The sequence below is a fragment of the Mustela erminea genome, chromosome 6 (assembly GCF_009829155.1).
Source record: "Mustela erminea isolate mMusErm1 chromosome 6, mMusErm1.Pri, whole genome shotgun sequence".
In the NCBI taxonomy this organism is placed as follows: Eukaryota; Metazoa; Chordata; class Mammalia; order Carnivora; family Mustelidae; genus Mustela; species Mustela erminea.
Genome location: NC_045619.1, coordinates 108,195,735 through 108,221,377, shown reverse-complemented (window position 1 = coordinate 108,221,377; position 25,643 = coordinate 108,195,735). Strand labels below are relative to the sequence as shown.

The following is a 25,643-nucleotide window of genomic DNA, read 5'->3' as shown; positions in this document are numbered from 1 at the left end:
AGCCCTGCATCGGGCTCCTTGCTCAGGAGAAAGCTTGCTTCTCCCTCTGCCTGCTGCTCCCCCTGCTTATTCATGCTCTCGCTCTCTCTCTCTCTCTCAAATGAATAAATATTTTTTTAAAAATAAAAAATAAAATTTTATTTTTATTAAAAAATAAAAATTTATTTATTTATTTATTTGAAAGAGAGACGCGAGAGAGGGAAGCAGGGGGAGTGGGAGAGGGAGAAGCAGGCCTCCCACTGAGCTGGGAGCCTGATGCGGGGTTTGATCCCAGGACCCTGGGATCATGACCTGAGCCTAAGGCAGACGCTTAACCAACTGAGCCATCCAGGCATCCTGAATAAATAAAATCTTCAAAAATAAATAAAATCTTAAAAAAAAAATTAAGAACCTCTCTCTCCAACCACCCAAGGAGACTGGAGAAACCCAAGGCAGGGCTGCAATACCAGCTCTGCTTTTTATTCCAAACTCAGGCATACTTGGGCTCTTACTTTCTTGCATAGCCTGGAGCAACTGGTGTCTCCTGGCCCTGAACTGGCGGGTCTTTTCTGGAAGCGCTGGAGCAGAAGTGGGTCTGGCACTGCCCTTATTTATTTGGGAAGGGAGGACATCAACCACAGAGCCTAAAGGATTAAAACTTCCCATTGCATTGTAAGTACATCTTCCTCTCCTTTATGCCTTATTTAATCTTTAAAGACAAGCAGAAGCAAAGTAAAATCCATCACACGCTGGCATTCAGAAATTCCAGTTCAAACTGCTGAACCCCTCTGAGGTCCTTCCTAAGCAGTAAAGAGAAACCAGGGTAGAAGCAAAGTTGGAAAGCATGTCTACATCACCATCTAATCAGTCCCCGACCCCCCACCACCTCAACTAGGATCAAAGATGGCAGGCAGGTGGTCACGCAAACCCACCCAGGAACCAGAAGCTGGACGCCAGGCCCAGGTCGTCGCTCCACTGTAGGTTTGGGTTACATGTTGACCCAAACATGTAAGTGGATCCTTCCACCTCCTTGGGCCACTTCTGCTCTACTCTACTTAGGAGAGGGTCTTTTTTTTTTTTTTTCTTAAGATTTTATTTATTTATTTGACAGAGACCACAAGCAGGCAGAGAGGCAGGCAGAGAGAGAGGAGGAAGCAGGCTCCCCAGTGAACAGAGGACCCCCCCCCCCAAGATGCAGAGCTTGATCCCAGGACCCTGAGATCATGACCTGAGCCGAAGGCAGAGGCTTAACCCACTGAGCCACCCAGGTACTCTTGAGTGGTAGGAAAACCCCAGCTTGTGGGACATGTGTTCTTAGAATGGTGTTTCTGGGTGAAGCAGGATTTTATTAGCCGTATTTCAGAAGAATACGAAAAGCAAGGCAAGGCTTTATTTACACACGCTCTTCATGGTTTTGGCATTGGGCTGACAGCAGACACCACAGGCTGACAGAACTTCCGGCATGTGTGGTGAGCAAAGGCCAGTGTGAGCCTGGGGGCTCCAGGGAAAGGGAGGGAACGTGGGAGGAACCAGGGCATGACGTTCAAGGAAGGGTCCAGAAGCCCTGGGGAACTTCATGATTCCATTTTTACTGGTTATGTCCACAACAGGCAAATCCATAGAGGGATGGGGAGCTGAGGGGGGTGGGTGGTGAGGATGAAGGGGTGATGGATTTCTTTCTGGGGTTAAGAAAAATGTTCTGAAATTGATGATGCCGATGGTTGCTGAGTGGATGACATGGATGTGCACCGTATCTCAATAAAGTTGTTAGGAAAACAAGCAGCCGCCCTAGAGAGAGGGGGACGCAGTGAACAGTGCTAACTGAGGACACGTGGCCTCCAAGGCCAGCAGAGCTGGACGTCAAGGCTTGTGGGGAATGCAATGCAAATGACAAGTATGCTTCTGGGCACCAAGGCCACACTGGTTGGGGCACACCGGTGGCGTGTCCAGTCCACCACACTGTTCCATACTCTGGACATGGAGTAAGCACTTTGTGGAAGCTGGGGCGACACCATCAAAAGCTTGGTAGGCATGTGGCCCCAGCGAGGCCCACGGGCAGCTTACTGGAGGGAAGACAGAGCCTGAGAGGCCAGCAGCTGGGAGAATGTGGCTCCCAATCTTGCTCAGTCTGGAAGGGCTCAGAACAGAACACCGAATATGGGGCAGATTGCAAGTACACAAGTAGCTCATGGTTCTGGGGGCCGGCGAGTCCCAGACCAAGGAGCTGGCGGACTGGATACTGGATATGTGGTGGGAGCTTGCTGCCCGGGTCACAGGACACCATCTCACTGCGCCCTCACGGGTGTATGGAGCTCTCTGGGGCTCCCTCCTCCCGACCTAATCACCTGTCCCTCTGCTACTGTCACACTGAGGTATTTTGGGGGACACAGACACCCTGTGTGCAGCCCTGCCTCCCCTGGTCCTTCGTGGCCGTGGGGCTGTGTACAGGCTGTACGCAGTCTGGGCCTCTGACCTGCCATCCCCCAGGTTGTGCCGGGAAATCGCACAACTTTAAGGACCGGACAGCTGGGAAATTGTCCTATGGTAACATGTGACTCCACGGAACAAAATGGGGTTCTCACCAGAGTAGACACATTTATTCCTTCTTTTATTGATTATCTCCCTTGTGTGCACATGTCTGTGTCACACACACACACACACACCCTGGGATGGTTTCCCATCACTCCGTCCCTGAAGCTTGGAGCTCCAGCTGAGGGCGAGGGTACAGGCGAGGAGCTCACCCAAGTGCAAGGGCACACGGCCTCCCGGGCCGGGACCCAGACAGACAGAAGCCCTAGCCCTCAGCTCCTCCCAAGAAGGCACCTGAAGAACAGCTTCTTTACTCACTAAACTTTAGCATCTCTCCTCGAATACTGCCTTTGAGCCTCAGACTTAAGTACAGAGAGGCCCATTTCCCTCCCCCTCAGAGAGGCCTGCTCCCCTGCGCCCACCCTGCCGGAGCCCTCCATATCTCATACCCAGGCTTGGGTGCCCAGCTCTGGGACCTCCTGAGCTTGGGGGGTGCTGCTGCCCAGGGGCTTTCGGGTATTTTTGGTCCTCAGGTCCTTCCTCTGCAGGGCAGCAGGTAACCCTATCAAAGGAATGCCAGGCCACCGGGCTGATGTCCCAACCCCCCTAGCCTGGCCCACAAGCCCCTCTCCAGCCTGGGCTCCGACTGTCCTGTCCTCCCACTCTAGCCCCCCTGGCTCCAGCCCCACCCCAGGCGCTGCCCACTCCAGCCATAGTCTCTGGGCCCAGCTGCTCCTTCTGTGTGCTTTTATAGCCGTAGGCAGACCTCTACCAAGCCTTTCCAACACACAGGACCATCCTGTTTGCTAATCTGTCACTCTCACCCCTTAGTGACCAGGGCTACTACCTTGTAAGATTTACCTTTACATCTCACACGCTTGGCAACAAGAGGTGTAAAATAAATGTTGCATGACTGAAAATGGCACGACGGTGGCTCAATGACACTGTATCGCTGGCTCAGGGCAGGGACAGGCTGTGGATTCTTGCCGGGACAGAACATGACCAGAAGGTCAGAGGAAGAAAATTCAGGGGCAGACCTAGGGCTCGAGAGGTCCACATCTAAAGGCAAACACTTCATACAGGAATCTATACATATATACAGACACTCGCATGAACCCTCGTGGACACACACACTCCCTTCTCTCAACACCCTGCGCGTGCGGAGGCCCTAGGGCTCCTCTGGCTCCACACTGTCCCAGCCAGAGCTCTTCTGAAGCTCTTGGAAGAAGAGCCTTCTCTGGAGGCTTCTCAGGTTCTCTAGGTCCTCGGGAGAGAGCTGCTTGGCCAATGTCCCCAGGTCCTGCTCTTCTTCCTCTTCCTCCATCTCCATGAGTCCTTCCGGGGGCTGTGGGGAGCTCCTGGAGATATAACCCTGGTCAGACTGCACCGACTGCCGTTGCTCCTCCTCGGAGGGTGTGCAGAGGTCTCTGAGAGCCACTGGGGCTCTGTCCCAGCCCTGCAGGGCCTGGCAGTTCAGACTCTGCTGGAAGAGGGAGAACATCAAGCCTTCGAGCTGCTCCCTGATGTCTTCCGGGAGGCAGCTGGGCGATGCCATCGGGGTGCTGCAGAGAGGCGGGGCCTCTGAGTCTACGGGGAGGCAGAGGACGCTGTTCCGCTGTGGGCCGTAGCCCTCCAACAGTGGGTAGGCCTCGTCTGCCTCCCCGACAGCCAACCGGCCTGCTGTGTTACTCTCGGTGGCCAGAGGAACGGGTTCCACGGCCTGAGCCGGAGGGACCTCCTCCACTGGGAGCACCGCGGTGTGGAGAGCCTGGGTTGCCAGTTCTCCTTGGGGCAGGAGTTGAGGGTCCAGCCTCGACAGTCCTCTTCCTTCCTCCCTGATGAGCAGCTCTCCCACCAGGGCACCCTTGGAGGCGGGTTCCTGTATCAGGGGTTTCTGCTTGATGATCCCTCTTCCTGGCGGCAGCAGGGGCTCCTCGAACACCTCTTCGTCCAGCGACGGGAGGTCCTGGTCATCCGCTGAGCAAAGGTTCTCATGCTCAAACCAGTCTGGGCACTGGACCTGCCACTGCCGGAACCGCTCCACTGCCTCCTTGAGCTGCCAGCCGCTCGGGTTCTGCAGATAGTTCTCCCCTGTGAGCTCCCCGACACGGTGCATCCGGCCGGGTTCAAACATCTCCAGGTCCTGGATCCGGAAGTACACTTCCTCAAATCTGTCCATGAGCGGGTACCTGGAAGTGATGTTGAAGAGGTCGGGGATGTCACTCTCACTGCTGATGTCACGGAAGTAGCAGACGATGTAGGTGCCGAAGCAGGCTGGCTTCTTGAAGTCTGGTAGGATCATGTTCATGGCCGCGGTGAAGAGGTCCCCCGCTGGCTTCCAGCGGTCACACCGGAGTTGCACGGCCGGCTCCTCCCAGCCGAGGATGGCCTGCCACTTGGCCCGGGTGCCTCGGGAGCACAGGATGATGATCTTGGAGTTAGTCTCCACCATCTCCTGCTTCTGGCGGCCCACCCAGGTCATGACCCCCACCTCTGAGATGACCTGCTCCTCTAGCAGGTCAAGGGCCACTTCTGTGCCACAGACAGTGAGCAGGAACTGGGCGAACTTCAGGACCACATCCACGTAGAGGGGGTGGTCAGCGGAGTAGATAATCCAGACCTTCCTGGGCTTCAGGGGTGGTGGGGTCAGGCTGGTCTCTGGCAGGACATCTGAGGGAAACAAGGAAATCCAGGCCCCTGGGTTTGGTTGTGCACCTGCGCCGACCCTCAAGCCGCAGGCCCAGGGCAGCGGTCCCCACTGGTCAGCCTGGGGGCAACTGGACCAGCAGACACGGGCCCCCCATTCTCAGTGATGCAGCCGACGCCTTGCAATAAGGCCTGTTCTGGCTGCCTGGAAAGAATCAGTGCGGTGCCTTCTGGGAGAGTGAATTTCTTTCTCAAGATTCCCATCTGGCCTTGAGCCTACACTTTAATTACTGTAATTAAAAAGAAGAAAAGGCACAAAGATCTGCCTACAGAACACTGTTATAGTATTCTATATATTCTATAATCTGTTACAGGCAGGACCTATAACTCTCTTCATCAAAGATGGTACCCTACTCTTCCTTCCCTTGCCCAAGTGATTTCAAAAATGTATCCCAGCCTGGCCATTTGTGGTCCCCTTTGTGTGGGGGTCCTAGAAGGTGGGTCCTCCACGCTGAGGTCTTCTGAAGGAAGTCAGGAGTTAAACTGCAGAAGGCAACCCACCCCTGTGTCTCAAGAGAACCCTGGAGCATGCCTTTGACAGCAACACTCCCCAAACCCAACCCACCCACACCAGGAAACACTGACCTGTGCATTTGCTGTCATTACCATATTTTTCACGATGAGACCCTGAAAGAAAAAAAAAATACGCTGGAGCGGCTCTTTTGGAGGAGCAACAGGGATCAGTTCCCGGGGGCGTCTGATGGAGCGCTGGCCCAGCCCTGACCCAGGGCAGACAACTAGCGAGGGCGTTCAGAAACAACAGTTGGTAGCTGCTTTGGGGCCTTTGCAGGACCCCGTGCTGTGAGGAGCTGCTCAGGTGTGACTCCCAGGTCTGCCATCAACAGCTGGGAGATGTGGGAAAGTTACTGAGGGCTCTGGAACTCAGTTTCTTCCTCTGTAAAGGGCGTCTGTGTGGTGGAGATGAAAAGAGATTGTATCTGTGAAATGTCTGGCACATTGTACACAGTCAGCTGGGGTCAGGAATATTCTGTAGCACTGACCTAGCCAGGACCCCCGGCATGGTGACTAGGGGATCCCCCGCATGGTCCCTGGTTCTAGCAATGGTTCCTCTCCTCCCCACGGTCTGGCCAGCCCTGAGGAAACCCCCCAGTGCAGGGAAAGCCTCTTCCCCAGAAGTGTCCTTGTAAGAGGCTTACAACACATCTCCAGAAGCAGCCCCCACCAGGCCCGTTTACAACACTTCCTCCGGGTATTTCTGAAGTGAGGAAAGGAAACGACATTCTGAAGCAACGGTTCCCCCAGAGACGCAAAGAAGGAAACCGTGGTGCGGCAGTCAGTTCCTCGGTGATGTGGCAGGATGCCCAGAACCCACGGGTGGCCAAGGAAGACTTTTCGAACCTGAATTTCAATTCCCACCTCTTGGGCCTCTTCCCAGAACTACCAAAGGCAGTCAAACAAGTGTCCTTTCCTTCATCCCATGGTATAGGGGACTCTTCAATAGGAGGTCAGAGTGCAACTACAGAAATGAAGAAAAAGCCTCCCTGGCATCTATGGGGGGCTTTACAGTTTAGGAAGCACTCACGGCAGGGGGCGGGGGTGTGGGTGGGGTTGGGGGATGGGGAGGGGCTGGCTCAGTCAGGTAAGCGTCCGACTCTTGGTTTCGGCTCAGCTCATGAGATGGGGTCCCGTGGGGGCTCGGGGGTCAGCGGAGAGTCTGCTTGAGATGCCTTCTCTTTCTCCCGCCATCCCCCAAATCAATCAATCAATCAATCTTTAAAGCACTCACAGAGATGTTAACTTATTTGACCCTGCTAATGGTCCTGTGGAGAAGGGCCCTCGCGGTGGGTCTTCCAGAGCCCATCACACAACAATTAATAATGACTGATACTTAACCTTGATGAACCTTGTAAGTTCTTGTAAGTGTGGGAACGGCTCTCAGGCCAGTGAAGGAGGGGTGCGGGGCCATGGAGGGGCAGGGGAAGGCCCAGCCCTTCACCAGAAGGCCCCAGGTGCTTTCTGCTCAGAACTTGGCCAGACAGGGCTGCAGGGAGAGGGAGTTGCTATCTCCCAGCACCCACTGGCCAGGACCTTCCACGCTGGGCCATCCAATCCACACCCCAACCTTGAGAAGGAGGGGTTATTATCCCATTTTCCAGAAGGCAAAACCAGATCTAGGGTTTATTCAGTAAGCTGCAGGGAGGCAGAGCTGGGGGCCACATCCGTGTGTTCTGGGCCCATCCAGAGCCTTCTCTGTCACATTATGCTATCTCTTGCTGTTCTCCCCGACAGATGTACGCGTCTGGGGGGTGCAGGATGGGCTCGTTCAGGTTCTCCCACCTGCCTGGCTGATCATGTCTGAGGCAGGGAAACTCTACCCTTACTCTTCCAATCCAGTTCGTCTTAAAAATATTAATTTTGGTAACAATAAACGAAATTATGGCTAACATCTGTCGAGCAAATAGTGCCAGGCTCTAGTCTAAAAAGTCATATACGTTATTTCATGTAATCCTTCCATTTGTTTTATGATGTGGGTATCTTTCTAATTTCTATTTTATAAAAGAGGAACCCAAGGCTCAGGGACTGAAGTAATCGGCCTGGGGCGTAAGTGGTGGGGCTGGGATCCGAGCTCATGTCAGCCTTCTGCAGGCTAAGCTCCTGACAGTTAAGCTTGCTGTGGCCCAAGAGACACAATGTCGGTACTTCAGTTGAGATGGAAGGGCTGGGACTACAGGGTGCCCCCCCAGTATGGCCTCTCAGAGACTGGAGTGGGAGGAGGAGGGCCTAGGGAGACAGAGGGGAACAGAGGGGCAAATGCTGTGACGATACTTACCGGGCAGCCTCCAGGTCATGCAGATGATCAGCAGGATGACGGAACCCACCAGCAGGATGGAGATGCCCGTGATGAAGCCGTACACCCACAGGGGTATGTAGTCTGTGGGAAGCAGAACGACATGAGTGACATGGCAGAGAAGGCCTGCCCCGCCGGCCCTGAGCTCTCCCAGCCCCGCTGCCCAGCTGCTGGGCAGTCCTTTCCGGCCTGTGCCGGGACTTGTCATGTGGCCCCTGACGAGGGCCTCAGGGACTCCTGCAGTGGATGGGAAGGACAGCTGGCCTTACCTGCAATCGGGACTGCAATGAGAACAAAGGGAAAACAGTATTCATTATTAGCAGTAATCACAGAATCCACCGCTGATGTCCACCAGGGGCCTCTGGTGACCTCGGCCCTACCCTGGGCGTTCCAGAGACCTGTTCTGCTTAATGACAATGTCTACAGGACACATGCGAGCTGCTGGCCTGCTAAGAGGTGCCCCAACTCCCACCTGGGGGCCAGATCCTCATTCCAGCCAATGGAATGGCTGTGGCTCTCTGCCCCCATTCGGGGCTAGGCTGCTGTGGCTTCTGAGTGGGGGGTGGGCCACGGTGCCAGAAGAGGGGATGCGCAGCTCTGCCACTTCCCTGCTGAGTGCTCTTGGACAAGTTACTGAACATCTCTGTGCCTCTGCTTCCTCATCTACGTACTACAGGAGGCACGCTCTACTTCATGGCCCGAGGAGTCATAATCCATGGGGATTAAAAGCGGATGTGGTAAAGCACTTTGTGGTCCATACCAGAACTCTCGGACACGAACGATCCCCAGTTCTTCAGTCACAGAAGTTGAGGATCAGAAAAGTTAAGTGTCTTGCCCGCGGCTACACAGCTAATGAAAGGCAGTCAGGAGGCCAACCCAGCAGTGTCTCTACAGCTCTGCATTGCAAGCCTGAGTAACTCCAAGTAAAATTAAAGTCCACCCCCACCCTTAGCACCAGGTCAGGGCTCAGCTCAAGGTGCTGACCTTCCTTCACTTTCAATCCCCCAAAATGCCCCAGAGCAGCCATACACCTCCTACCTGGAGCATCTGGAATTTCTGGGCAGGGAAGGGTTACGGAGTGTCTGAGACAGTCGTTGAGACAGCTACTGAAGAAGGGCTGGATCTGGGGGAGCAGAGAAAGTGGGGAAGAGCGGGCCGCTGAGATGCTGGGTGGGGGGCTCAGGCCTTCCACGAAGGCTTCCTTGCCAACAGAGGCTGCTGCGGGGAGCAGAACTGGCCGGCCACTCCAGGACCCCCACGGGCCTGAGAGGCAGATCGTCCATTGGCTACTGGGTGCCAAGAAGCCTTGCCTGGGGAGGCGGGGAGTATGGGGCTAGGGAAGGCAGACAGGATGCCTCTCTAGGCAGTGATCCCCACGGGGTCGGGGAGCCAGGTCCCTAGAGAGCAGGAGTCCTTGAGCTGCCTTCCTTCCCTACTCAGCCCCTCTAGGTAGAGTGCTCTCCTGTGCATGTGCTCCCACACCTGTCCGCACCACACACACCCACCTGCACTCGGTGGCGGCAGCACCAAGTCCGGTCTGACAGGGTGAGCGTGACGTTGGCCCGCTGGTGGAACTCCTCGAGTGTGGGCTGCAGGGAGAGGAGAGGGGGCATCAGGCTGGACTGGCACGAGCTTGCCGCAGCGCTAACGCAGCTGCTGAGAACGTGGCCATCGCTGTCCAGTGGGTCCTGGAGGAATGCCGTGCGGAGAACGGCTCTCCAGGTTTCCGTTCCGGGAGAAACTCCATTTCCCTACGGCAACCGGCTCATTGACGCAGGAACACATCTAGTGACCAGCGTTTCTCTCTTTGCTTGGGCTGCTGGGGATCGTGAGGACAAGCCTGTGCTCACAGCCGACTGCCTGACACACATTTTCCACAGAAACTCCACCCTCGCTTCATCTAGTTTCCTCATCTTTATTTCCCTTTTGTTTCGATACCCATGTTTTAAAACTCTTCAGGTCCTTTTCAGAACAGGTGGAATAAAAGGCAAGGAGAACCAGAGGGCCTGAGGAAGGAGGAACTGAGAGGATGGGGGAGGCGAGCAGGGCAGAGATCAACTACACAATGGAGCCCAAGGAAAGAGCCACCACAGACCTGACTCTACCCTGACCACATGTCAGAAGGAAAGGTAAGAGCCGAGTGGTGCAGACCTGGGATCAACCACAGTACTGGGAGGCTTGATGCCGTGGCATTCGCGCTCAGGACGGTGACGCCTTACCGTGGACACCATGAGCCCGTGATGGAAGCAGCTCTGGTTCTCCGTGTGTGGAAAGCTGGTCAGCAGGATCTGGTAAGGGGTAGACTCGTTCCACAGGGTGAAGCTCAGCCGCAGCTGCTGGGCCTCTAGGGTCTCTGCCGTGATGTTGGGGTCCCACAGGCTGCCTGCCCAGGGCAGACACGGGTTGGGAGTGAGGGGGGTGTGTGCGCGCGCGCGTATGCACTTGGGGAAGCTCTCCTAGCCATGCCGGTGCCCGTCATTACCTGAGCTCACACATGGTGTGGTCATCCTCATCCTGGGGTCCTCGCAGCCTGCCAACCCGGAGAGAAGGGGAACCACTAAGCTTCAGCCTTAGAAAGTTGGCTTTTCTAGACTCCTGACACCAGGGATAACCACCTCTTTCCTTCTGGGGAGTCTGTTCAAAGACAGCCCCGTCAAAGCAAGCTCCAGGAGTGAACTGCTGCCACGCGCCAGGGGCTCCACAGAACTGGGGGCTGACCTGGTTGTATCATTCCCTTCTCTCTCAGAGAACCTTCCAGACTCAGCTGTATTCCTCAGCTTGCTCTGAGAGTCTCCGCCCACTCCAGTTCCTCCCCCACCCACTCCGCCCGCCCCAAGCTTTTGTTGAAGTTGCCTCTGACTCTTGACAGGGGCAGAAGTACTTTGTTCCTTCACAGCAGTGTTTCTCGAACTTTCCTGTGCATCACCCTGGGTAGTGTCTGATGCAGTTGGTCTGGGGAGGGTCCCTGAAAATCTGCATTTCTGACAGGCTCCCAGGTGATTCAATGATGCCACTGACTTACGGACTGCCTTGAGGACCACAGCTCCAAAGACCTCTTCCTGACTTGCCTTCCATAATGGCCTTGACTGTATCATTTTCACTTTGGTTTAAGAAGACATGTGACAGGTATGAACTGCTGTGATAGGGACTAGGTCAGTCTATTATAGGAACAAGGGAGGGCCTTGGGAGATTCACTCTTCTGACAAGCACTTACGAACACCCGACCTGTGCCGGGCACTGGTTTAGGCACTAGAGATACAGTGCTGAGTAAGGGAGAGCCCCTGCCCTCTGGAGAGCACGTTCCAGTAGAAGAGACCAAATAAAAAACAGCATAATGTAACATCACGAAAATATCAATGTGTCAGGGAGCGATGGTTAACATGAAGAGAAATAAAAGCAGGGTAAGCAGACTGTGTGTGTGTGTGTGTGTGTGTGTGTGTTTGTGTGTGTGTGGCACTCCAGGAATTTTCATTTCCTGCACTGCCTACACACAAGGCAATGGTGGGCTCAAGAGCGTGCACGGATGGGTCTAAGCCCCAGACCCTGTCCTCGGGGGGCTGGGGCTCCACATGTACTTGGCTTTGAACAATGAGCAATGTAGGCTGTGGCTGAGATGCTGGCAGGAAAGGGACCTAGAAGGTGCACAGACATCAAATGACGTTTTAGAAGGTAAGCCCAGAGGTCTTCCTAGGCACAACAGGTCTGAGGGGGAAGAGGAGATGATGTCACACACGGGACAGCGATAGATAAATGTGGGTAAAAAGTGAAGAACCAGGCAGGGCAGGTGGGGAATGAAAAAGACAAAAGTGCAGAGCAAGGTGATGAGAGCTGGGACGAGGCTCGAAGCAGGGGTCAAAGCTCTCCCGAGTGGCTTGTCTTCCTGATGCATCCTGGGCAAGGAGCTCCCCAAGCACAGTGTCTGCTCATTCTGTAGGTACCTTGTGCTGACAATGGCAGCCATGGCCCAGCTGAGCGGGAAGGCTGCTATCTGAGCCACCTGCCGATTTCTTCTCCAAGAGGAAGAGCCAAGTGATGAAAGGAATGGCTTGGAAGGGCGCTCTTACCAGGCACGGGGAAGTTCCTGGACTGGTGGTTTGGGTCCCCATCAGGGATGGGTTTGGGCAGGTTGTGAACGGTCACCTCATACTCCTGGCCAGGTTCTACCACAAAGTGGCTGAAGGTAAAATGCCACTGAAGAGAGGGAGGAAGGCAAGGTTGGACGGGTCACACACAGACACACACCTCTCCCCCAGCGGTGTGTGCCCAGAGAACTCCACCTCCACCTGCCCCCTGAAAGGTCCGTGAAATGGGAAGAGAACAACTACCACGGCAAGATCCAAAATCAGAGGGAGACGCGTCTCTGCTCTTTGCGTCCTCTGGTCTTCGGTGCCTACTTAAAAAACCTAGATTTGGGCTCATCAGTAGACAGTAGTGTCATACGCCAGAAAATCTGGGGAAAGCTAACACAGTCCTCCTCCCTCCTCAGCCCACAGACTCCAGAATGGGGGGGTGAGGGAGCTAAGCCAGAGGACTTGGGGCTAGCACACAAGCAGCAGCTAAAAACCATTTGTTAAGTGACTCTTCCTCCTTAAATGGGAGAGCCTGGATTTCTTGAGAATATTCTGGAATACAAAAGTGCAGAGGGAGGGCTATAGACCCCCACTCAGCCTGTGCCTGAAGGTGCCTTCATTGCAGAGATAAGAGAAGGTATGAGGATATTTTCTGGACGGTGCAGATAACACATACCAGGTGCAGATAACACATACCGATTTAAACTCACATCCTAATTAGTCTGGGTGTGGACGGAGGGTGTGTGGTCCTTTGCTTCTAAATCCATCTAGGCACCTGGGCTTCAGCAACCAGCCAGCAGTCAAGTTTGGGGGTTCTCATTAAATAAAGGGGAAGGGAACTGTTCTTGGCTGCTTGGGTTTGCGGAAGATCCGCAAAAAGGCCCTTTGGTAGATTTTGACTGGCAGTGTTCAGACAGGAGCTTGCCCCGGAATCACCTGGAAGGCTGGTTCAGCACCAAAGGCTGGGCCCCGACTCAGTGTTTCAGATTCTAGAAGTCAGGGGTGGGGCCCGAGCTTCTGCATTTCTAACTGGTTCACAGGGTGTGCTGATACTGCCCGTCCTGGGACCACACTCTGTGAACTGATACTTTAAACCCGCCAAATATGAATCAACCTTTTACCATTGGGCAGCGAACAGCAAAATACATGGAGAGTTCTGCAGAACTCCCTCGCTTGTGCCCCCAGCCACAGCAGTTCCCAGATCTGGGCAGAGCTGCTCTTTGCTGGAGGCAGCCCACCCCCCCCCCCCCGCCCCCAACCCGTAAACCTCGGTTACACAGGAAGAGAACAGGAGTGGGGCTGTGCAAGGCCTTCTCCTCAACTTTATGCTGAACAACTAGGGAACGCTGGGAGCAAAAGCAGGGGTGGGCGTGTCTGGGATGTTTCAAAAACCACATTCTGCCCCTCGCTATCATGAGAGGAACAGTCCACTCTGGGGCCAGCTGCTTACCCGCTGGCGATGATGCTGCAGTCTGGACAGAAACTCAAACTTGATGCACAAGCGTTCATTGGTGTTCAGCTGCAGGACAGATAGCTCAGCACCCTCCAGGAAGAGAATGCTCGCTGCAGGTTGGGGAAGAGACAAACAGAGGCGGGTCAACAGAGACAAACCGCTGGGTGTGGCACTTCCCTGCCTGTTATGCTAACTCACTCTTAAAGAAAATCTGTTCGCTGTACCTAACCCTCCACTTCCTGTTCCTCCAGCTCACTCCTGGGCTGGGGGGAGCTGACAGCCTTGCAGGCGTTACTTCCCAGCCAGGCAAGGACACTTGAAACTTTATGCTGGGCCAGAGGTAAAGGCTGTACAGATTTGTGGCTAGGGTGTTGGCAATGTGGCCTGGGTGTCCCCATCCTTGGAGAAGCTGGGGTAGGCACCAGGGGCTATAAGGAGGATGAGCTCCCCAGGGCCCTGGTCACAAATGTGGGGCTGGCTCTTGTTAACCCCAATCTTCCTGATTCTGTCTATAGCTCTCTATCCCTGAAGAGATTTTGGTGGGGGAAGTGTTGTTTTAAAAACATGCTAGCCCCTAGGGATGCTTGTCTGGCTTAGTAGGATCTCAGGGTTATAAGTTTGAGCCCCATATTAGGTGTGGAGAGGACTTAAAAAAGAAAAAAAATTCCTGCCTCTAAATTAAAGGAAAAAGCACACTGGCCAATGTATTACCATTTGGTATCACAGTCAGAGAATGAACCACTTGACTTTTTTTTCTGGGGTGATAAGGATTTTAGGCCCAAGGAAGGATGGTGGGTTGAGAAGACATCATCGTGGGTTAATATCTAAAACACTAAAGAAGGACTCATTGACTGCATGAAATGATGGAGGCTTTCAGCATGAAATCTAGGCCCTCATGTCTGAGCACGGGTCTGGGACTCCATTCTGAATCTGGTAGGAGAGGCAGCAGGTCTGACGTACAGGCTCCCCTGGAGGAGGGTAGACCCTCCAGCACCGTCCCCCTCCCCCCACGCCCGCTCACCATCTGTCTGCAGGGTCCATCTGATGCGAGCCACAGGTAGGAGGTCTCCATGCTGGTTGTGGGCAAAGTCCAGGTGGACCTGGACATCTTTGGGGGACGAGGGGGTCAGATTTCGAGGGTGGATCCAGCTGTCATCCAGGCAGGTACCTGGAGCCGGAAAGTGCAGGAATCAGAGAACGCCACGCTCTGCGAGAACCTGAAGAAGCTGCTGGAGAAGGACGCATGCAAGCAAGATCCCCCAGGAGTGGCTCCAGAGAGCTTGATCATGCACACACAGGGCCTGGGTCCCCGGCCAGCTCTGCCACCCCGCCTCTCTCTTCTCCAGCTTGTCTGAGCCCCTGCAAAGCTCTGAAGTCTAAAGGACATTTTAGGACAGGAGACAAAGCATGAAACTTGGTTTTGCGATAAAGCAGTGAAATGGGGCATGGGAAGGATGGGGTAGTAATAAAAGGTGATATATGTTTTATACCAGGGCTCATCCCTAATTAGCACAGATGCTTGAAGTAGGTGTCTCCTGCTTGAATTGAAACATAAAACAGGATCAACCTCACAGGTGTCTCTCACATTCTAGTGACAAGATCTGGCAAATCAAGTCATATGGAAGACACACCGGGGTGGCACCCCAGACAATGTGTTCAAAACCTAAGTGACAATCCCATGTCTTACTTCCTGACTTTCGCATCACGGCTATTCTCGATAGGAGGCGCAGGTGCACACAGCCTGGAATCTCAGGGATCCCTCCTGCCAAAGGCTGTCACCCTCACCCTGAGCCTAGGGGGAGGGACAGTGCTCCTGTCAGACAGCTGCACGAGGTTAGCACTTAATATTAGCAGGATGAACCCAAACAGATGACTTACTATTCTTGACTGCGCAGTTTAGTCCCTGTGGAAGAAAGGAAGGAGGTAATTACAGCGGGGAAAGAATGGTCATGCATCAGTCAGGCTCCCCATGCTTCTCTAGGCTCATTCTTAAGACTAAGATGTCCACAGCATCACCCCTGCTTTTGGGAGCCACTCCTGGGGCAGGGAATCATCATCTCCTCATGCTTCTCCCATCCTGCCCACCCAGGGAGAAACAGGATGGCAAGTGGGTCCAGTGGATGACAGAATGGAAAGGGCATTTTCTGAGTAACTGTTAACAGCTGGGAACCTCCCCTTTTTAAGAGTCTCATGCTCTACCGACTGAGCTAGCCAGATGCTGGAACCTCCCCCTTTTAAAAGACACTGAGAGGGTTCTCTCGGGGCACCCCGCTGAAAAACCCTCTAAATACCCTGGGGCCTCGCACCTCCCTTCTGAACCACAGCGCTGCGAGAGAAGGGAACGAAACCACAGCTCCCGCGACAGGGTCAACTGCGGAAAATTCACCACCTCCCTACGAGCCCTCTTAGGTGCCAGGCCCTGATCGGGGTGACCGAGACAGAGTATTTCTCAAATCCTCACATGAATTTAGGACTAAGCGTTACCCTCAGCCCTGTTTTATAGATCAGAAAACCGAAGCACAAATGTGACCTCATAGCTGCCTCCCACTTTGGCAATATGTGTGAACTCTCTAACCCAGAGGAGCTCTGGAGAGCCAAATTTAGAAGCCCTAATTACAACCAGTAGGAAATGCAATCACTGACTTCAGTCTGGCCAGATGACTCTACTTCGGAAGATATGCACACACATCCTTGGAGCTGAGTCACCTTACCACCACTTACCAGCTAAGTGACTTTAGGCCAGACACAAAATGTTGCCAGGCCTTGATTTCTTCAACTGTAAAATCAGAATGATCATAATACCACGTCCAGAGCATTGTTGAGAATTAAATGAGACACACATTAAGATCCTGGGGCAGGGAGTGGGCTGGTGGTGATGGCCATGTGAGTGTGGGAGGGAGCCCTTCACTTTCCGCTTCTAATATCTGCATTACAAAAAGTTTCAAACAGCGGAAATGTATTTGTTTATTGATTATACAGTTAAATAAAATAATATAGCGCCACGAACCGTTACACAGGCCGCTTACTAGAAGCCCTAAGAAAATCATGATGAAGAATTTTGTTGGCTGCAGGGTTCAGGGAACCATGTCACTGCCTGCTCAATGACACAATATTTGTCCAGTGTCTGGCACATAATGGCTGCTCTTTAATTACTGGCTGCCTTTCCTCAGAGCTTGGCATTTAGTAAGCACTCAGTAAATGGAAGCTTTTATTATAAGCGGTGACCTACACATATTCAGGTTTGGCAGTAGAGCAAGGGAGGAACCCAGGCTCGGCTATTTTGAATTACCCACACGCGCAAAATGGACCAATCAGTTGGAGTAGAAAGACAGATGTTGAAGCAGATCAGGAATACAATTTTCAGGACAAGAGAGGGATTTGGTGTATGCATGTAAACCGGGTGTTGGGGTCAGCAACTGCCTGTCTCTCTCAAAAGGAAGCAGAGAGACAGGGTAAAGATGGGAGAAGATGGCCACCAGGGTTCACTCACAGAGCGGATACAGGGATGAAAACCTTGCACATGCTCCGGGACTGATTCTAAGCATGCCATTTCACCCAGACCCTATCCTCTGGGACACCAGCTCATGAGCCCTTGTGGTCCTGTCCAGCTCTTGGCGCTGAATTCTCCCTCACCCAGGGCCATCAAAACTCTGCGAGGCACTCCTCACACATTCAACAGAATCCACCAGCTGCTTCTGCTCACTCTAGGGTCACTCTGTTTCCAAGGCAGCAAGGAGATTAACCTCCACGCACATGCTCATTTCTCCTCCCACCAGAAACTCCTAGGACTAGGGCACAGAGGACAAGACACTGCTGTCCACCAGGAAATATCACGTAAAGGATAAAGAGAATGAGTTACGTAGCTATCTTTTGACCTGGAGTGATGCTTAAGATGTGTTGATGAGTAAGAAACATAAGTGAAGGACTATTTAGCATATGATCCAATTTTCTGTGGAAATAAGTGATGAGAAAACCCTTCCCATATTTGATACATATGATGAATATCATTGTATGAACATATAAAGATATGTGGACAGATATATAGCAGGTCATTAACACATGGGTTACTGGGAGTAAAGGGATGGAAGCAGAACAGATGGAGAGAGGGAAGATGAGGGGAAAGAGATTTAAACAGAAGAGAAAATTATGCGTATCAGTGAAATACAGAATAACACATTCCATTAGAGGTCATGGCATGTTGACCATAGACATATGTTATCTTCTGCCTCTCCCCAAACCACAGGAAAGTTCTAGGAAAGAGAACATTTTTAGGAATTTTCATGGACAAAGAGAAAACATAGTGGACAAAAGATGTGGACAAATTTAAAAAAAAATTTTTTTTAGATTTTATTTATCTATTTGAGAGAGAGCATAAGCAGTGGGCGTGGTGGGCAGAGGGAGAAGCAGGTTCCCCATTGAGCAAGGAGCCCAATCCCAGCACCCTGCAATCATGACCTGAGCTGAAGGTAGCCAGTTAACCGACTGAACCACCCAGGCATCCCGAGAACAAATTTTTAAAGGCCAAGTGGAAGGAGGCATAGGCAAATGGCTCAGGTCAAGTGGAGGAACTTGGATCTGAGTGGTACAGAAGGGAAAAAGGACAAGAGAGAAGCCAACAGAACCTTTTAAAGCATCAGGTCTTTTAAAGGTATCATGTGTCTGGGGAGGTAGTATAAACAAAGGAACCGAAGGGGGTCTGGTTCAGTGAAGTTCTGCACAGGGAACGTTGGGAACCATTACCTTTTTCCTTGCTCTGATCTCAGAACACTGGCAGCCAAGCCCTGGAAAAGACCTCCTGATTCCAACATTTGAGAGTCCACTGATGATGGACAGGATATGTTCTCTATTAGCCCGACTCCCTGAAGTCCAGCGGTCAATAACCCCTACCTACACAGAGTATTTAATCAGCTTTTAAGGACCCCATTCTTCTTCTTCTTTTTAAAAAAAGATTTTATTTATTTATTTATTTGACAGAGAGACACAGCAAGAGAGGGAACACAAGCAGGGGGAGTGGGAGAAGGAGAAGCAGACCTCCCCCTGAACAGGGAGCCTGATGCGGGGCTTGATCCCAGGACCCTGGGATCAAGAGCTGAGCCAAAGGCAGATGCTTAACAAATGGGCCACCCAGGCACCCCTAGGACCACATTCTTTAAAAAAATTTTTTTTCATTAAGTTTTTCATTTTAATTTCAGTATAGTGAATATATAGTGATATATTCGTTTCAGGTATCATGAGTCAACGCTCCATACATTACTCAGTGCTCATCATGATTAGGACCTTGTTCTTAAAATACTCTCAGACGGGGCAACTGGGTGGCTCAGTTCATTAACCATCTACCTTGGGTTTGGGTTATGATCCCATGATCAAGCCCCACATGGGGCTCCTTGCTCAGTGGGGAGCCTGCTTCTCCCTATGCCTGCCACTCCCCCTGCCTGTGCTCTCACTCTTTCTCTGTCAAATAAACAAATAAAATCTTCATAAAAAAATCTTTTCAGGGGCACCTGGGTGGTTCAGTGGGTTAAAGCCTCTGCTTTTGGCTCAGGTCATGATCCCAGGGTCCTGGGATCGAGCCCGGCATTGGGCTCCCTGCTCAGCGGGCAGCCTGCTTCCCCCTCTCTCTCTCTGCCTGCCTCTCTGCCTACTTGTGATCTCTCTCTGTCAAATAAACAAATACAATCTTAAAAAAAAAAAATCTTCTCAGACAGCCAAAGAGTATGAGATACTTAAGAAGGGTTTCCTGTATGAAAAATAGATCAAAACATACATATTTTAAAAAATAATGCTGGGAACAGAATAACATTAAAACAAACAAAATTATGATAGTTTCAAAGAGATAAGAGGCGACACTGACAAGGACAGGATACTTGTCAGGATACTTGCCTTTCCAAGGCAGGGTCCTTGGAAATGAACTTTGGAAATAAAAAAACCCACAGAAGGGTTGGGCTTTAATTCAGGAAATTTCTCTGAAAGTAGAATAAACACAAACAGAAATAGGAGAGAAAATAAATGACTATTTAGAGAATGAATTCAGGAAATCAAGGTATGATTAACTGGATTTCCAGAGGAAGAATATACAGAAAACAGAGGGGAAGAAATTAAAAAGCAAAGAAACACTCCAGACTGAAGGATACATACTTCTAAATTAAAAAGTTTCACTGAATGGCCTGGAGAAAAGGCCCAGATCAAGGTCCAACATGATGAAACTTCTGGAATACCAGGCATAAAAAGATCTAAATAATCCCAGAGGGAGAAAAAGTAGGTACCACACACAGAGAGTCAGCAAGGCCCTGGCCTCCTCAGCATCTGCACTGTTTGCTAGAAGGCAACAGAACAAGGCCTTCAAAATTCTGAGGAAAAATTATCTTTCACCTGTGATTTTAATGCCCAGCCAAATTAATAAAAAGTGTGAGGGTATATATGTGTATATACTTCCCTCACACCCTTATACCTTTTCTTAGGAAACTGTAGGAGGATATGTTCCAGGAGAATGAGGGAGGGAGGCCCTGGGAAGACACACAGAGGATCCAAGACAGGACAGTGAGTATGACAGTTACACCACAGGCCTCGCCAGGGATCTATTGAGGCTGGACCTGGAGAAGCCGGGATTCCGGGAGGGAGTTCTCTAGGGGGAGAGGGAATGGAATCAATGGAATTATCTGATGTTTGGAGAAAACAACATCTGACAAATCTGACAGAAAAAAACCTGACTAGTTACATGGAAGATTATGGAAGAATTAAGGCACTTATCATCTTGGAAAGGGAAAAGGAATTACACCAGAAAAGGAATGTAATCTAAGTACACCTATGGGCCTCAGCAGTGAAGGTTACCTACTTGTTACAAATACAGATAATGGATTTCACTAAAATTGTGTTATAACTACAATGGGGACATTGGGAGAAGCCATGGAAGGAGAAATGTAAGAAATTAAAATTTTTAGCTACTATGAGTCAATAGGTAACATCTAACACTGACAAGTCAAGAATAACAATATAAGTACATTTAGAAATGTGGAGGCAAATGCCAGGAAGGAAAAAAAAAACCCTAAAATAAATGGAAGGTGATCATCTTTGGGAATGTTTTAGGGAGTAGTGAGGGCTGGGACAGAGGTCTGTTTGTTTGGGTTTTATTTTATTTTATTTTTTTAAAGATTTCATTTATTTATTTGAGAGAGAGCATGCAGGTGCACATAAGGGGTATGGCAGAGGGAGAGGGACAAGCAGACTCCGTGCTAAGTGCAGAGCCCTAAGCGGGACCGATCTCAGGATGATGAGATCAAGGCCTGAGCCAAAATCAAGAGTCTGAGGCTCAACTGACGGAGCCATCCAGGCGCATCCCACCCCCATTATCCTATTTTTACTGATGGAAAAACTGAGACACAGAGAGGTCTGTTAAGTGGCCCAGGGTCCCACAGAGCTGACCCTCAAACCCATGCAGTTTTGCTCCAGAATCCATGGTCTAAATCACAGCTATAACATCTACATGAAAAAAAAGGAAAAAAAAAAAAGAAAAGAAAAAAAAAAAGGGACACTTGCAACAGGTAGGCCAATAGTCTCTCTCCACAGTGGTGAGGATTAAAAGGAAGGAATTTCTTTTCACTGTGTCACACTCTGTACATTCAAAGAACAAGACCAAGTGTCTGGTCAAGAAAAGTGGGCTCTGAAGTCACAGACGGCTTGGCTTCTCAGCCCAGCACTCCCTAGCGGGGTGACCTTCGGCCAATCACCCAGCCTCTCTAGGAGGGGGCAGTGGTGCGGCCTGGTGGGCCGTTGTGAGTGTGAAGGGAAGCTGCACAGGTGAAGCCCCAGTACAGTGCCTGGCCCGGAGCTACGGGTCCATGGAATGCCCTAGAGCCTTCCAAAGCTACAATACATGTAGTTTGGTGCCTTCACTCACCTTCACGGTATTTGCTCTCCCCAGAACCCTGTGAGGTGAGCTGCTTTTATCCGTGAGAACACTGGCTCCTTACCGTGGAGTGACTGATTCAGAGCTACAGAGCGGGTAGGCAGGGAAGCCCAACCCAGAGCCCAGATCTTTGGACCCCGTGTGGTGTCTCCACTGCCCAGCCCTGCTGGGTCCTTCCAGCGGTTCTGTGCTGTCACAGTCTCTAGAAGGAAGGCCTGCCTGGTGCGGTCAGGGTGCAAAGTGGGGCATGATGGCCTGGGAACTGGTAACTGGGCTGGCAGCCAGGACTGCTGGAACGCCTCCACCAAGTACGAGTGTCCCCAGAACACAGCCTTTTACACCAGAAGAGTGGCATGGCAACCGGAAGGGAAGGCTTAAATCAAACATTCTGCCACAAGTCAAAACCACAGAGTGCTCAGGAAAGAAAAAAGAATTTGTAAGATAACACACATCCTGCCTATAAAACAGTATGTTAACACTCATACCGACCAAATCCAAGTCACTGTCTTCCCTTGAGCTTCTCCGGGCTAGCTGTCTTGGGGGACCTGAGGGAAAGCCCGGGCCATGGGAAGGGCCAACCCGAGACTGCTCAGGAAATTGCAATTACTTATGGTCACTCCAATATCGATTTCTGTGGGGAACCCAAGAGTCATCTGGGTTTTGAGCTATTAAATCCAGGAAGCCAGAAACAGTGCTATGCCTGGTCTCAGGTAATCACTCCTTTTCATTCATCCATTCATTCACTCATTCCTTTGACTCTCATTCCACAAATATTTATCAAGCCCCACACCCTGTGTGTGCGGCACCAGGCCAGGAACAGAATAGGTGTGCAGAAGGCTCCTCTCTGCCTTGGGAGACAGTCACTGAACACTCAATCCAACTGGGCTTTGGACAGGCATTTATATTCTGGAAAGTGGTTCGGACAAACTTTGTGATGGCTCACCCAGCCCTTTCTTGTGGAAGGGAGGACACCCAGCCACAGGCCACTTGAGCTGCTCAAGCTTGCAGGGATTCTAGGTGGTGACGTCAGGATGCAAATGCAGTGCTCTGAGGAGGCAGAGAAATCTGAAAGGTGCTTGTTTCTTTCTTTTAAAGGGACTAGTCCAGGGGCGCCTGGGTGGCTCAGTTGATTGTGCCACTGGCTTCGGCTCAGGTCGTGATCCTGGAGTCCAGCATTGGACTCCCAGCTCTGCAGGGAGTCTGCTTCTCTCTCTGACTTTCTCCCCTCTCATCTCTCTCTCACTCTCTCAAATAAATGAATGAAATCTTAAAAAAGAAAAAAAAAGGGACTAATCCATGAAGATAAGGGGGCTGTGAGCCAGGTGGGAATGTAAAGGCAAGGTGGGGGAGGGGGAAAAACGTGGGAGATCTAAGACAACTCTGGCTGATAAGCATCTCTCTCCAGCCCTGCCCCTGCTCCTAACTTTCAGAAGTGCTTCCCACTGAGCAATTAAAGTCAAACAAACAGTCTAGCCCCCACACCCTGGCACCATGGAGTCCCTACCTGCCTTTCTAGCTGCTTCTTTCACTTCCCTGCCACACACACCCTCCACTGCAGCCACCCACTTTATCCTGTCCATCCAACGGCCTTGGCTCAACCCCTTTCTGCTGCCTGAACTGCTCCACAACCTCTGGTTCTGAATTTCCCCCACTGCAGGGCTGCCCAAGTGCCTTATCTGCGATGAAGAACATCCCAGCTTGAAATAAGTTTTCTTCTTGGAATTCTGCACACTCTCTGGTTGCACAAAGAGCACTTGCTACAGGCTGCCCTGTACCATACTTAGCATCTTCAAGCCTCTTCCCCTCCTAGATGATTTAAGTTCCGGACATTAGGGTCTCAGGGGTGTTTCTTGATAGTTTCAGTTCAGAGCAACAGTAGGACCTTGTATTTTGCAGGAAGCTGGCAAATGGCCATTAAAAAATGAACACCGAATTCTCTAGGTAGAATAGTTCTATACCAACTTCTGTGGGAAGGATCTGCTGAGCATATGTCCCGTTTCGCCTAAAAGTGGGAGTCTCAAGACCATTTCCCAACATCTTTCATATTAAAAAAAAAAAAAAAATCCTGCTAGTCATTCATCTCCACCCTCTTTTGGCAAATCCTCCACAAAATTAGATAAGGAGAAGTATCTCCTTGGTTGTTTCACATCCTCTGACTCAGATACTGGGTCAGAAGTGGTGGTGGGGGTGCCTGGGTGGCTCAGTTGGTTAAGCCTCTGCCTTCAGCTCAGGTCATGATCTCAGTGTCCTGGGATCAAGTCCCACATTGGGCTCTCTGCTCAGTGGGGAGCCTGCTTCACCCCCTCTCTCTGTCTGCCTGTCTACTTGTGATCTCTCTCACTGTCAAATAAATAAATAAAATCTTAAAAAAAAAAAAAAAGTGGTGGTGGGGGTGGGCTGAGGAAACCAGAGAGCAAGTGGAGGAGAGAGGTCAGCTTTGGGGGGAGAAGTTGTGGAGTTGGGCACGGTGATTTGCTGTTTGTTTTTTTGCCCTGAAGATGGTCCTCCACAAAAGGCCACTTCCCAACAGGTGTGTGTGTCACTTCCTGGGGGCACAGCCCGGGTACTACTTGACAGATACAAACTGGACCCTAGTGGTGGTGGGAGCTGGATAGATGGTGTCTTCATCCTTTGCCTAATCCTCAGGGCTTCGCTCCTCTGGAGAGGTGTCGCCCGGACTTAGTCGTATGCCCTCCGCACAAGTGTCCCGGTCTCACCGTTCCGGGCCCTTAGCCCGCACCCGCCGTCCGGATTCGCGCGCAGAGCTCTAGGACCGCGGGGTCTCTCCCGGGGAGTAGGGCGGAGATCAGAGGCGGCCCCAGACTTCCGAACAGCGGCCCCCTAATCCGAATGCCGGAGCTGGCCGACTCCTTTGAGGGGAAGCTCTCGAGGTCCGGATGGGTGTCCGGGGCTCGGGCCGTGGCCCGCCCCTGCACCACGGGGATTCGCAGGGTGCACAGCGAGGAGGCCGCTCCAGGCCAGTCCTGGCTCCCCCGAAGGGCCCTCCCCACCTCCCTTTCTAACCCACTCTGCCCGCCTCTCCGGCCGGGCCCTACACCTCCCTCTCCTTCCCCGAACCGTGGGGGGCCCGGCGGCGGCCCTCCCGCCTCCTGGCCAGGACGCTGGGTCGGCTCTTTTCCCCGAAAACTCCCTCTGCTCTCCCGTCCTCCCCGCAGCTCCCACCGCTCCAAGAGTTCCCGGGAGCGCGGCCGCTCTTCGTGGCCGACCCTCGGACCCTCTGAGAACCCCCGCGCATTTCCCGGCCTGGGGCACTTCACCCGCCCCCGCAGCATCCTCAGGGCGCGTCAGGGTCTCACCTCCTGAGAGCAGACTGGCGCCGGGTAGTCCAAGAGTCGCGGGGAGGCGCGAGCCAGGGACAGCCCGCTCAGGAGCAGGGGCACTAGTAGCCGCCCCAGCGGGGGCCCCGGGAGGACGGGTGGCCCGCGGCGCGGAGTCCCCATGGTCCCGCGCTGTCGCAGGGCGCTGGCGGCCCGCGGTTGGGGCTCTGCGGGGCACGGGCCCTGGCCTTCCCCTTCCTCGGAGAAGCTCAGAACTGGCTCTTCTTCGCCCGCTTCCGGCTTCCAGGCGCGCAGGGGCCGGGCAGCCGAGGGGCAGGGCTTGGGCCGGGGACCGGCGCCGCGCTGGGCCCTCCTCCGGCGGTGCGCGCAGGTGCTCGCTCCTCCCCTCGCTCCTCCGCCCCGCCTCCGCGTCCGCGCCCGGGTTTCCAGCCGCGCGGCCCGCTGTGGTCGCCTAGCCGTCGGCCCTCGGCCCGCTCGCAAGTTTCGTCCCCTCTCTTACCCGCGAGCCCCGTCGCCCAACTTCAGTTGCTTCCTGCTTTGCCCTCGCCCCTGATGAGCCCACTTCGGTCTTCTCGGTCCCTGCACGTCAGGCCCCAGCTCGAGACTCCAGGGCTGTCCGTGGCCGTCGTCTCTGTCTCTGTCCCCACCCCTGGCCGCGGCGTGGTCCGGCTCTGCGGTCTCCCGCTTTCCTTCCTGCCAGCGACTGCCGGCTCCGACGCATTATCCGGTTGGGTCCCGGGAGAGGAACGGGGAGCAGTCGTTTCCCACACAGTTGGCGCCCACGCTGCGAGACTGAATTCCCGGGGGGGCAGGCACCCGGTGTGGGACCAGTCTGCGCGCCCACAGCGCCCCAGGCCGCCCCATTTCCCGAGACGTACACCGCTTCCGCGGGAGG

General features: G+C 52.7%; 1 protein-coding gene across 3 annotated transcripts; it reads right to left on the bottom strand.

Annotated features, from left to right (window-relative positions):
* Nucleotides 1-1,336: 1,336 nt before the first annotated feature.
* IL17RA (interleukin 17 receptor A) lies at nucleotides 1,337-25,069 on the bottom strand. 3 transcript variants are annotated; one of them, XM_032349236.1, is made up of 13 exons: nucleotides 24,767-25,068; nucleotides 15,425-15,449; nucleotides 14,568-14,714; nucleotides 13,544-13,656; nucleotides 12,088-12,214; nucleotides 10,506-10,553; nucleotides 10,243-10,406; nucleotides 9,529-9,612; nucleotides 9,062-9,146; nucleotides 8,293-8,304; nucleotides 8,006-8,107; nucleotides 5,800-5,841; nucleotides 1,337-5,178 (listed from the first exon to the last, which is right to left on the bottom strand). In XM_032349236.1, exons 1-13 carry the CDS (start codon nucleotides 24,908-24,910, stop codon nucleotides 3,677-3,679), a joined length of 2,595 nt encoding a protein of 864 aa, XP_032205127.1. In that variant the 5' UTR covers nucleotides 24,911-25,068; the 3' UTR covers nucleotides 1,337-3,676. The 3 variants fall into 3 exon arrangements, with proteins under 3 accessions (XP_032205127.1, XP_032205129.1, XP_032205128.1); XM_032349238.1 differs by lacking the exon at nucleotides 8,293-8,304 and having other exon boundaries at nucleotides 8,006-8,149; nucleotides 24,767-25,069; XM_032349237.1 differs by lacking the exons at nucleotides 15,425-15,449; nucleotides 24,767-25,068 and adding an exon at nucleotides 15,234-15,405.
* Between the last annotated feature and the right edge of the window lie 574 nt (nucleotides 25,070-25,643).

Excerpts from the sequence above, each read along its gene's own strand:
- IL17RA (XM_032349238.1), bottom strand. The coding sequence starts at position 24,910 with ATGGGGACTCCGCGCCGCGGGCCACCCGTCCTCCCGGGGCCCCCGCTG. Across the intron at positions 12,215-13,543 it reads TGCAGCATCATCGCCAGCGG|TGGCATTTTACCTTCAGCCA; the intron begins GTAAGCAGCTGG and ends CCCTCTCTTCAG. Across the intron at positions 8,150-9,061 it reads AGAAATTCCAGATGCTCCAG|GCCTTCTCTGCCATGTCACT; the intron begins GTAGGAGGTGTA and ends CCGGCGGGGCAG.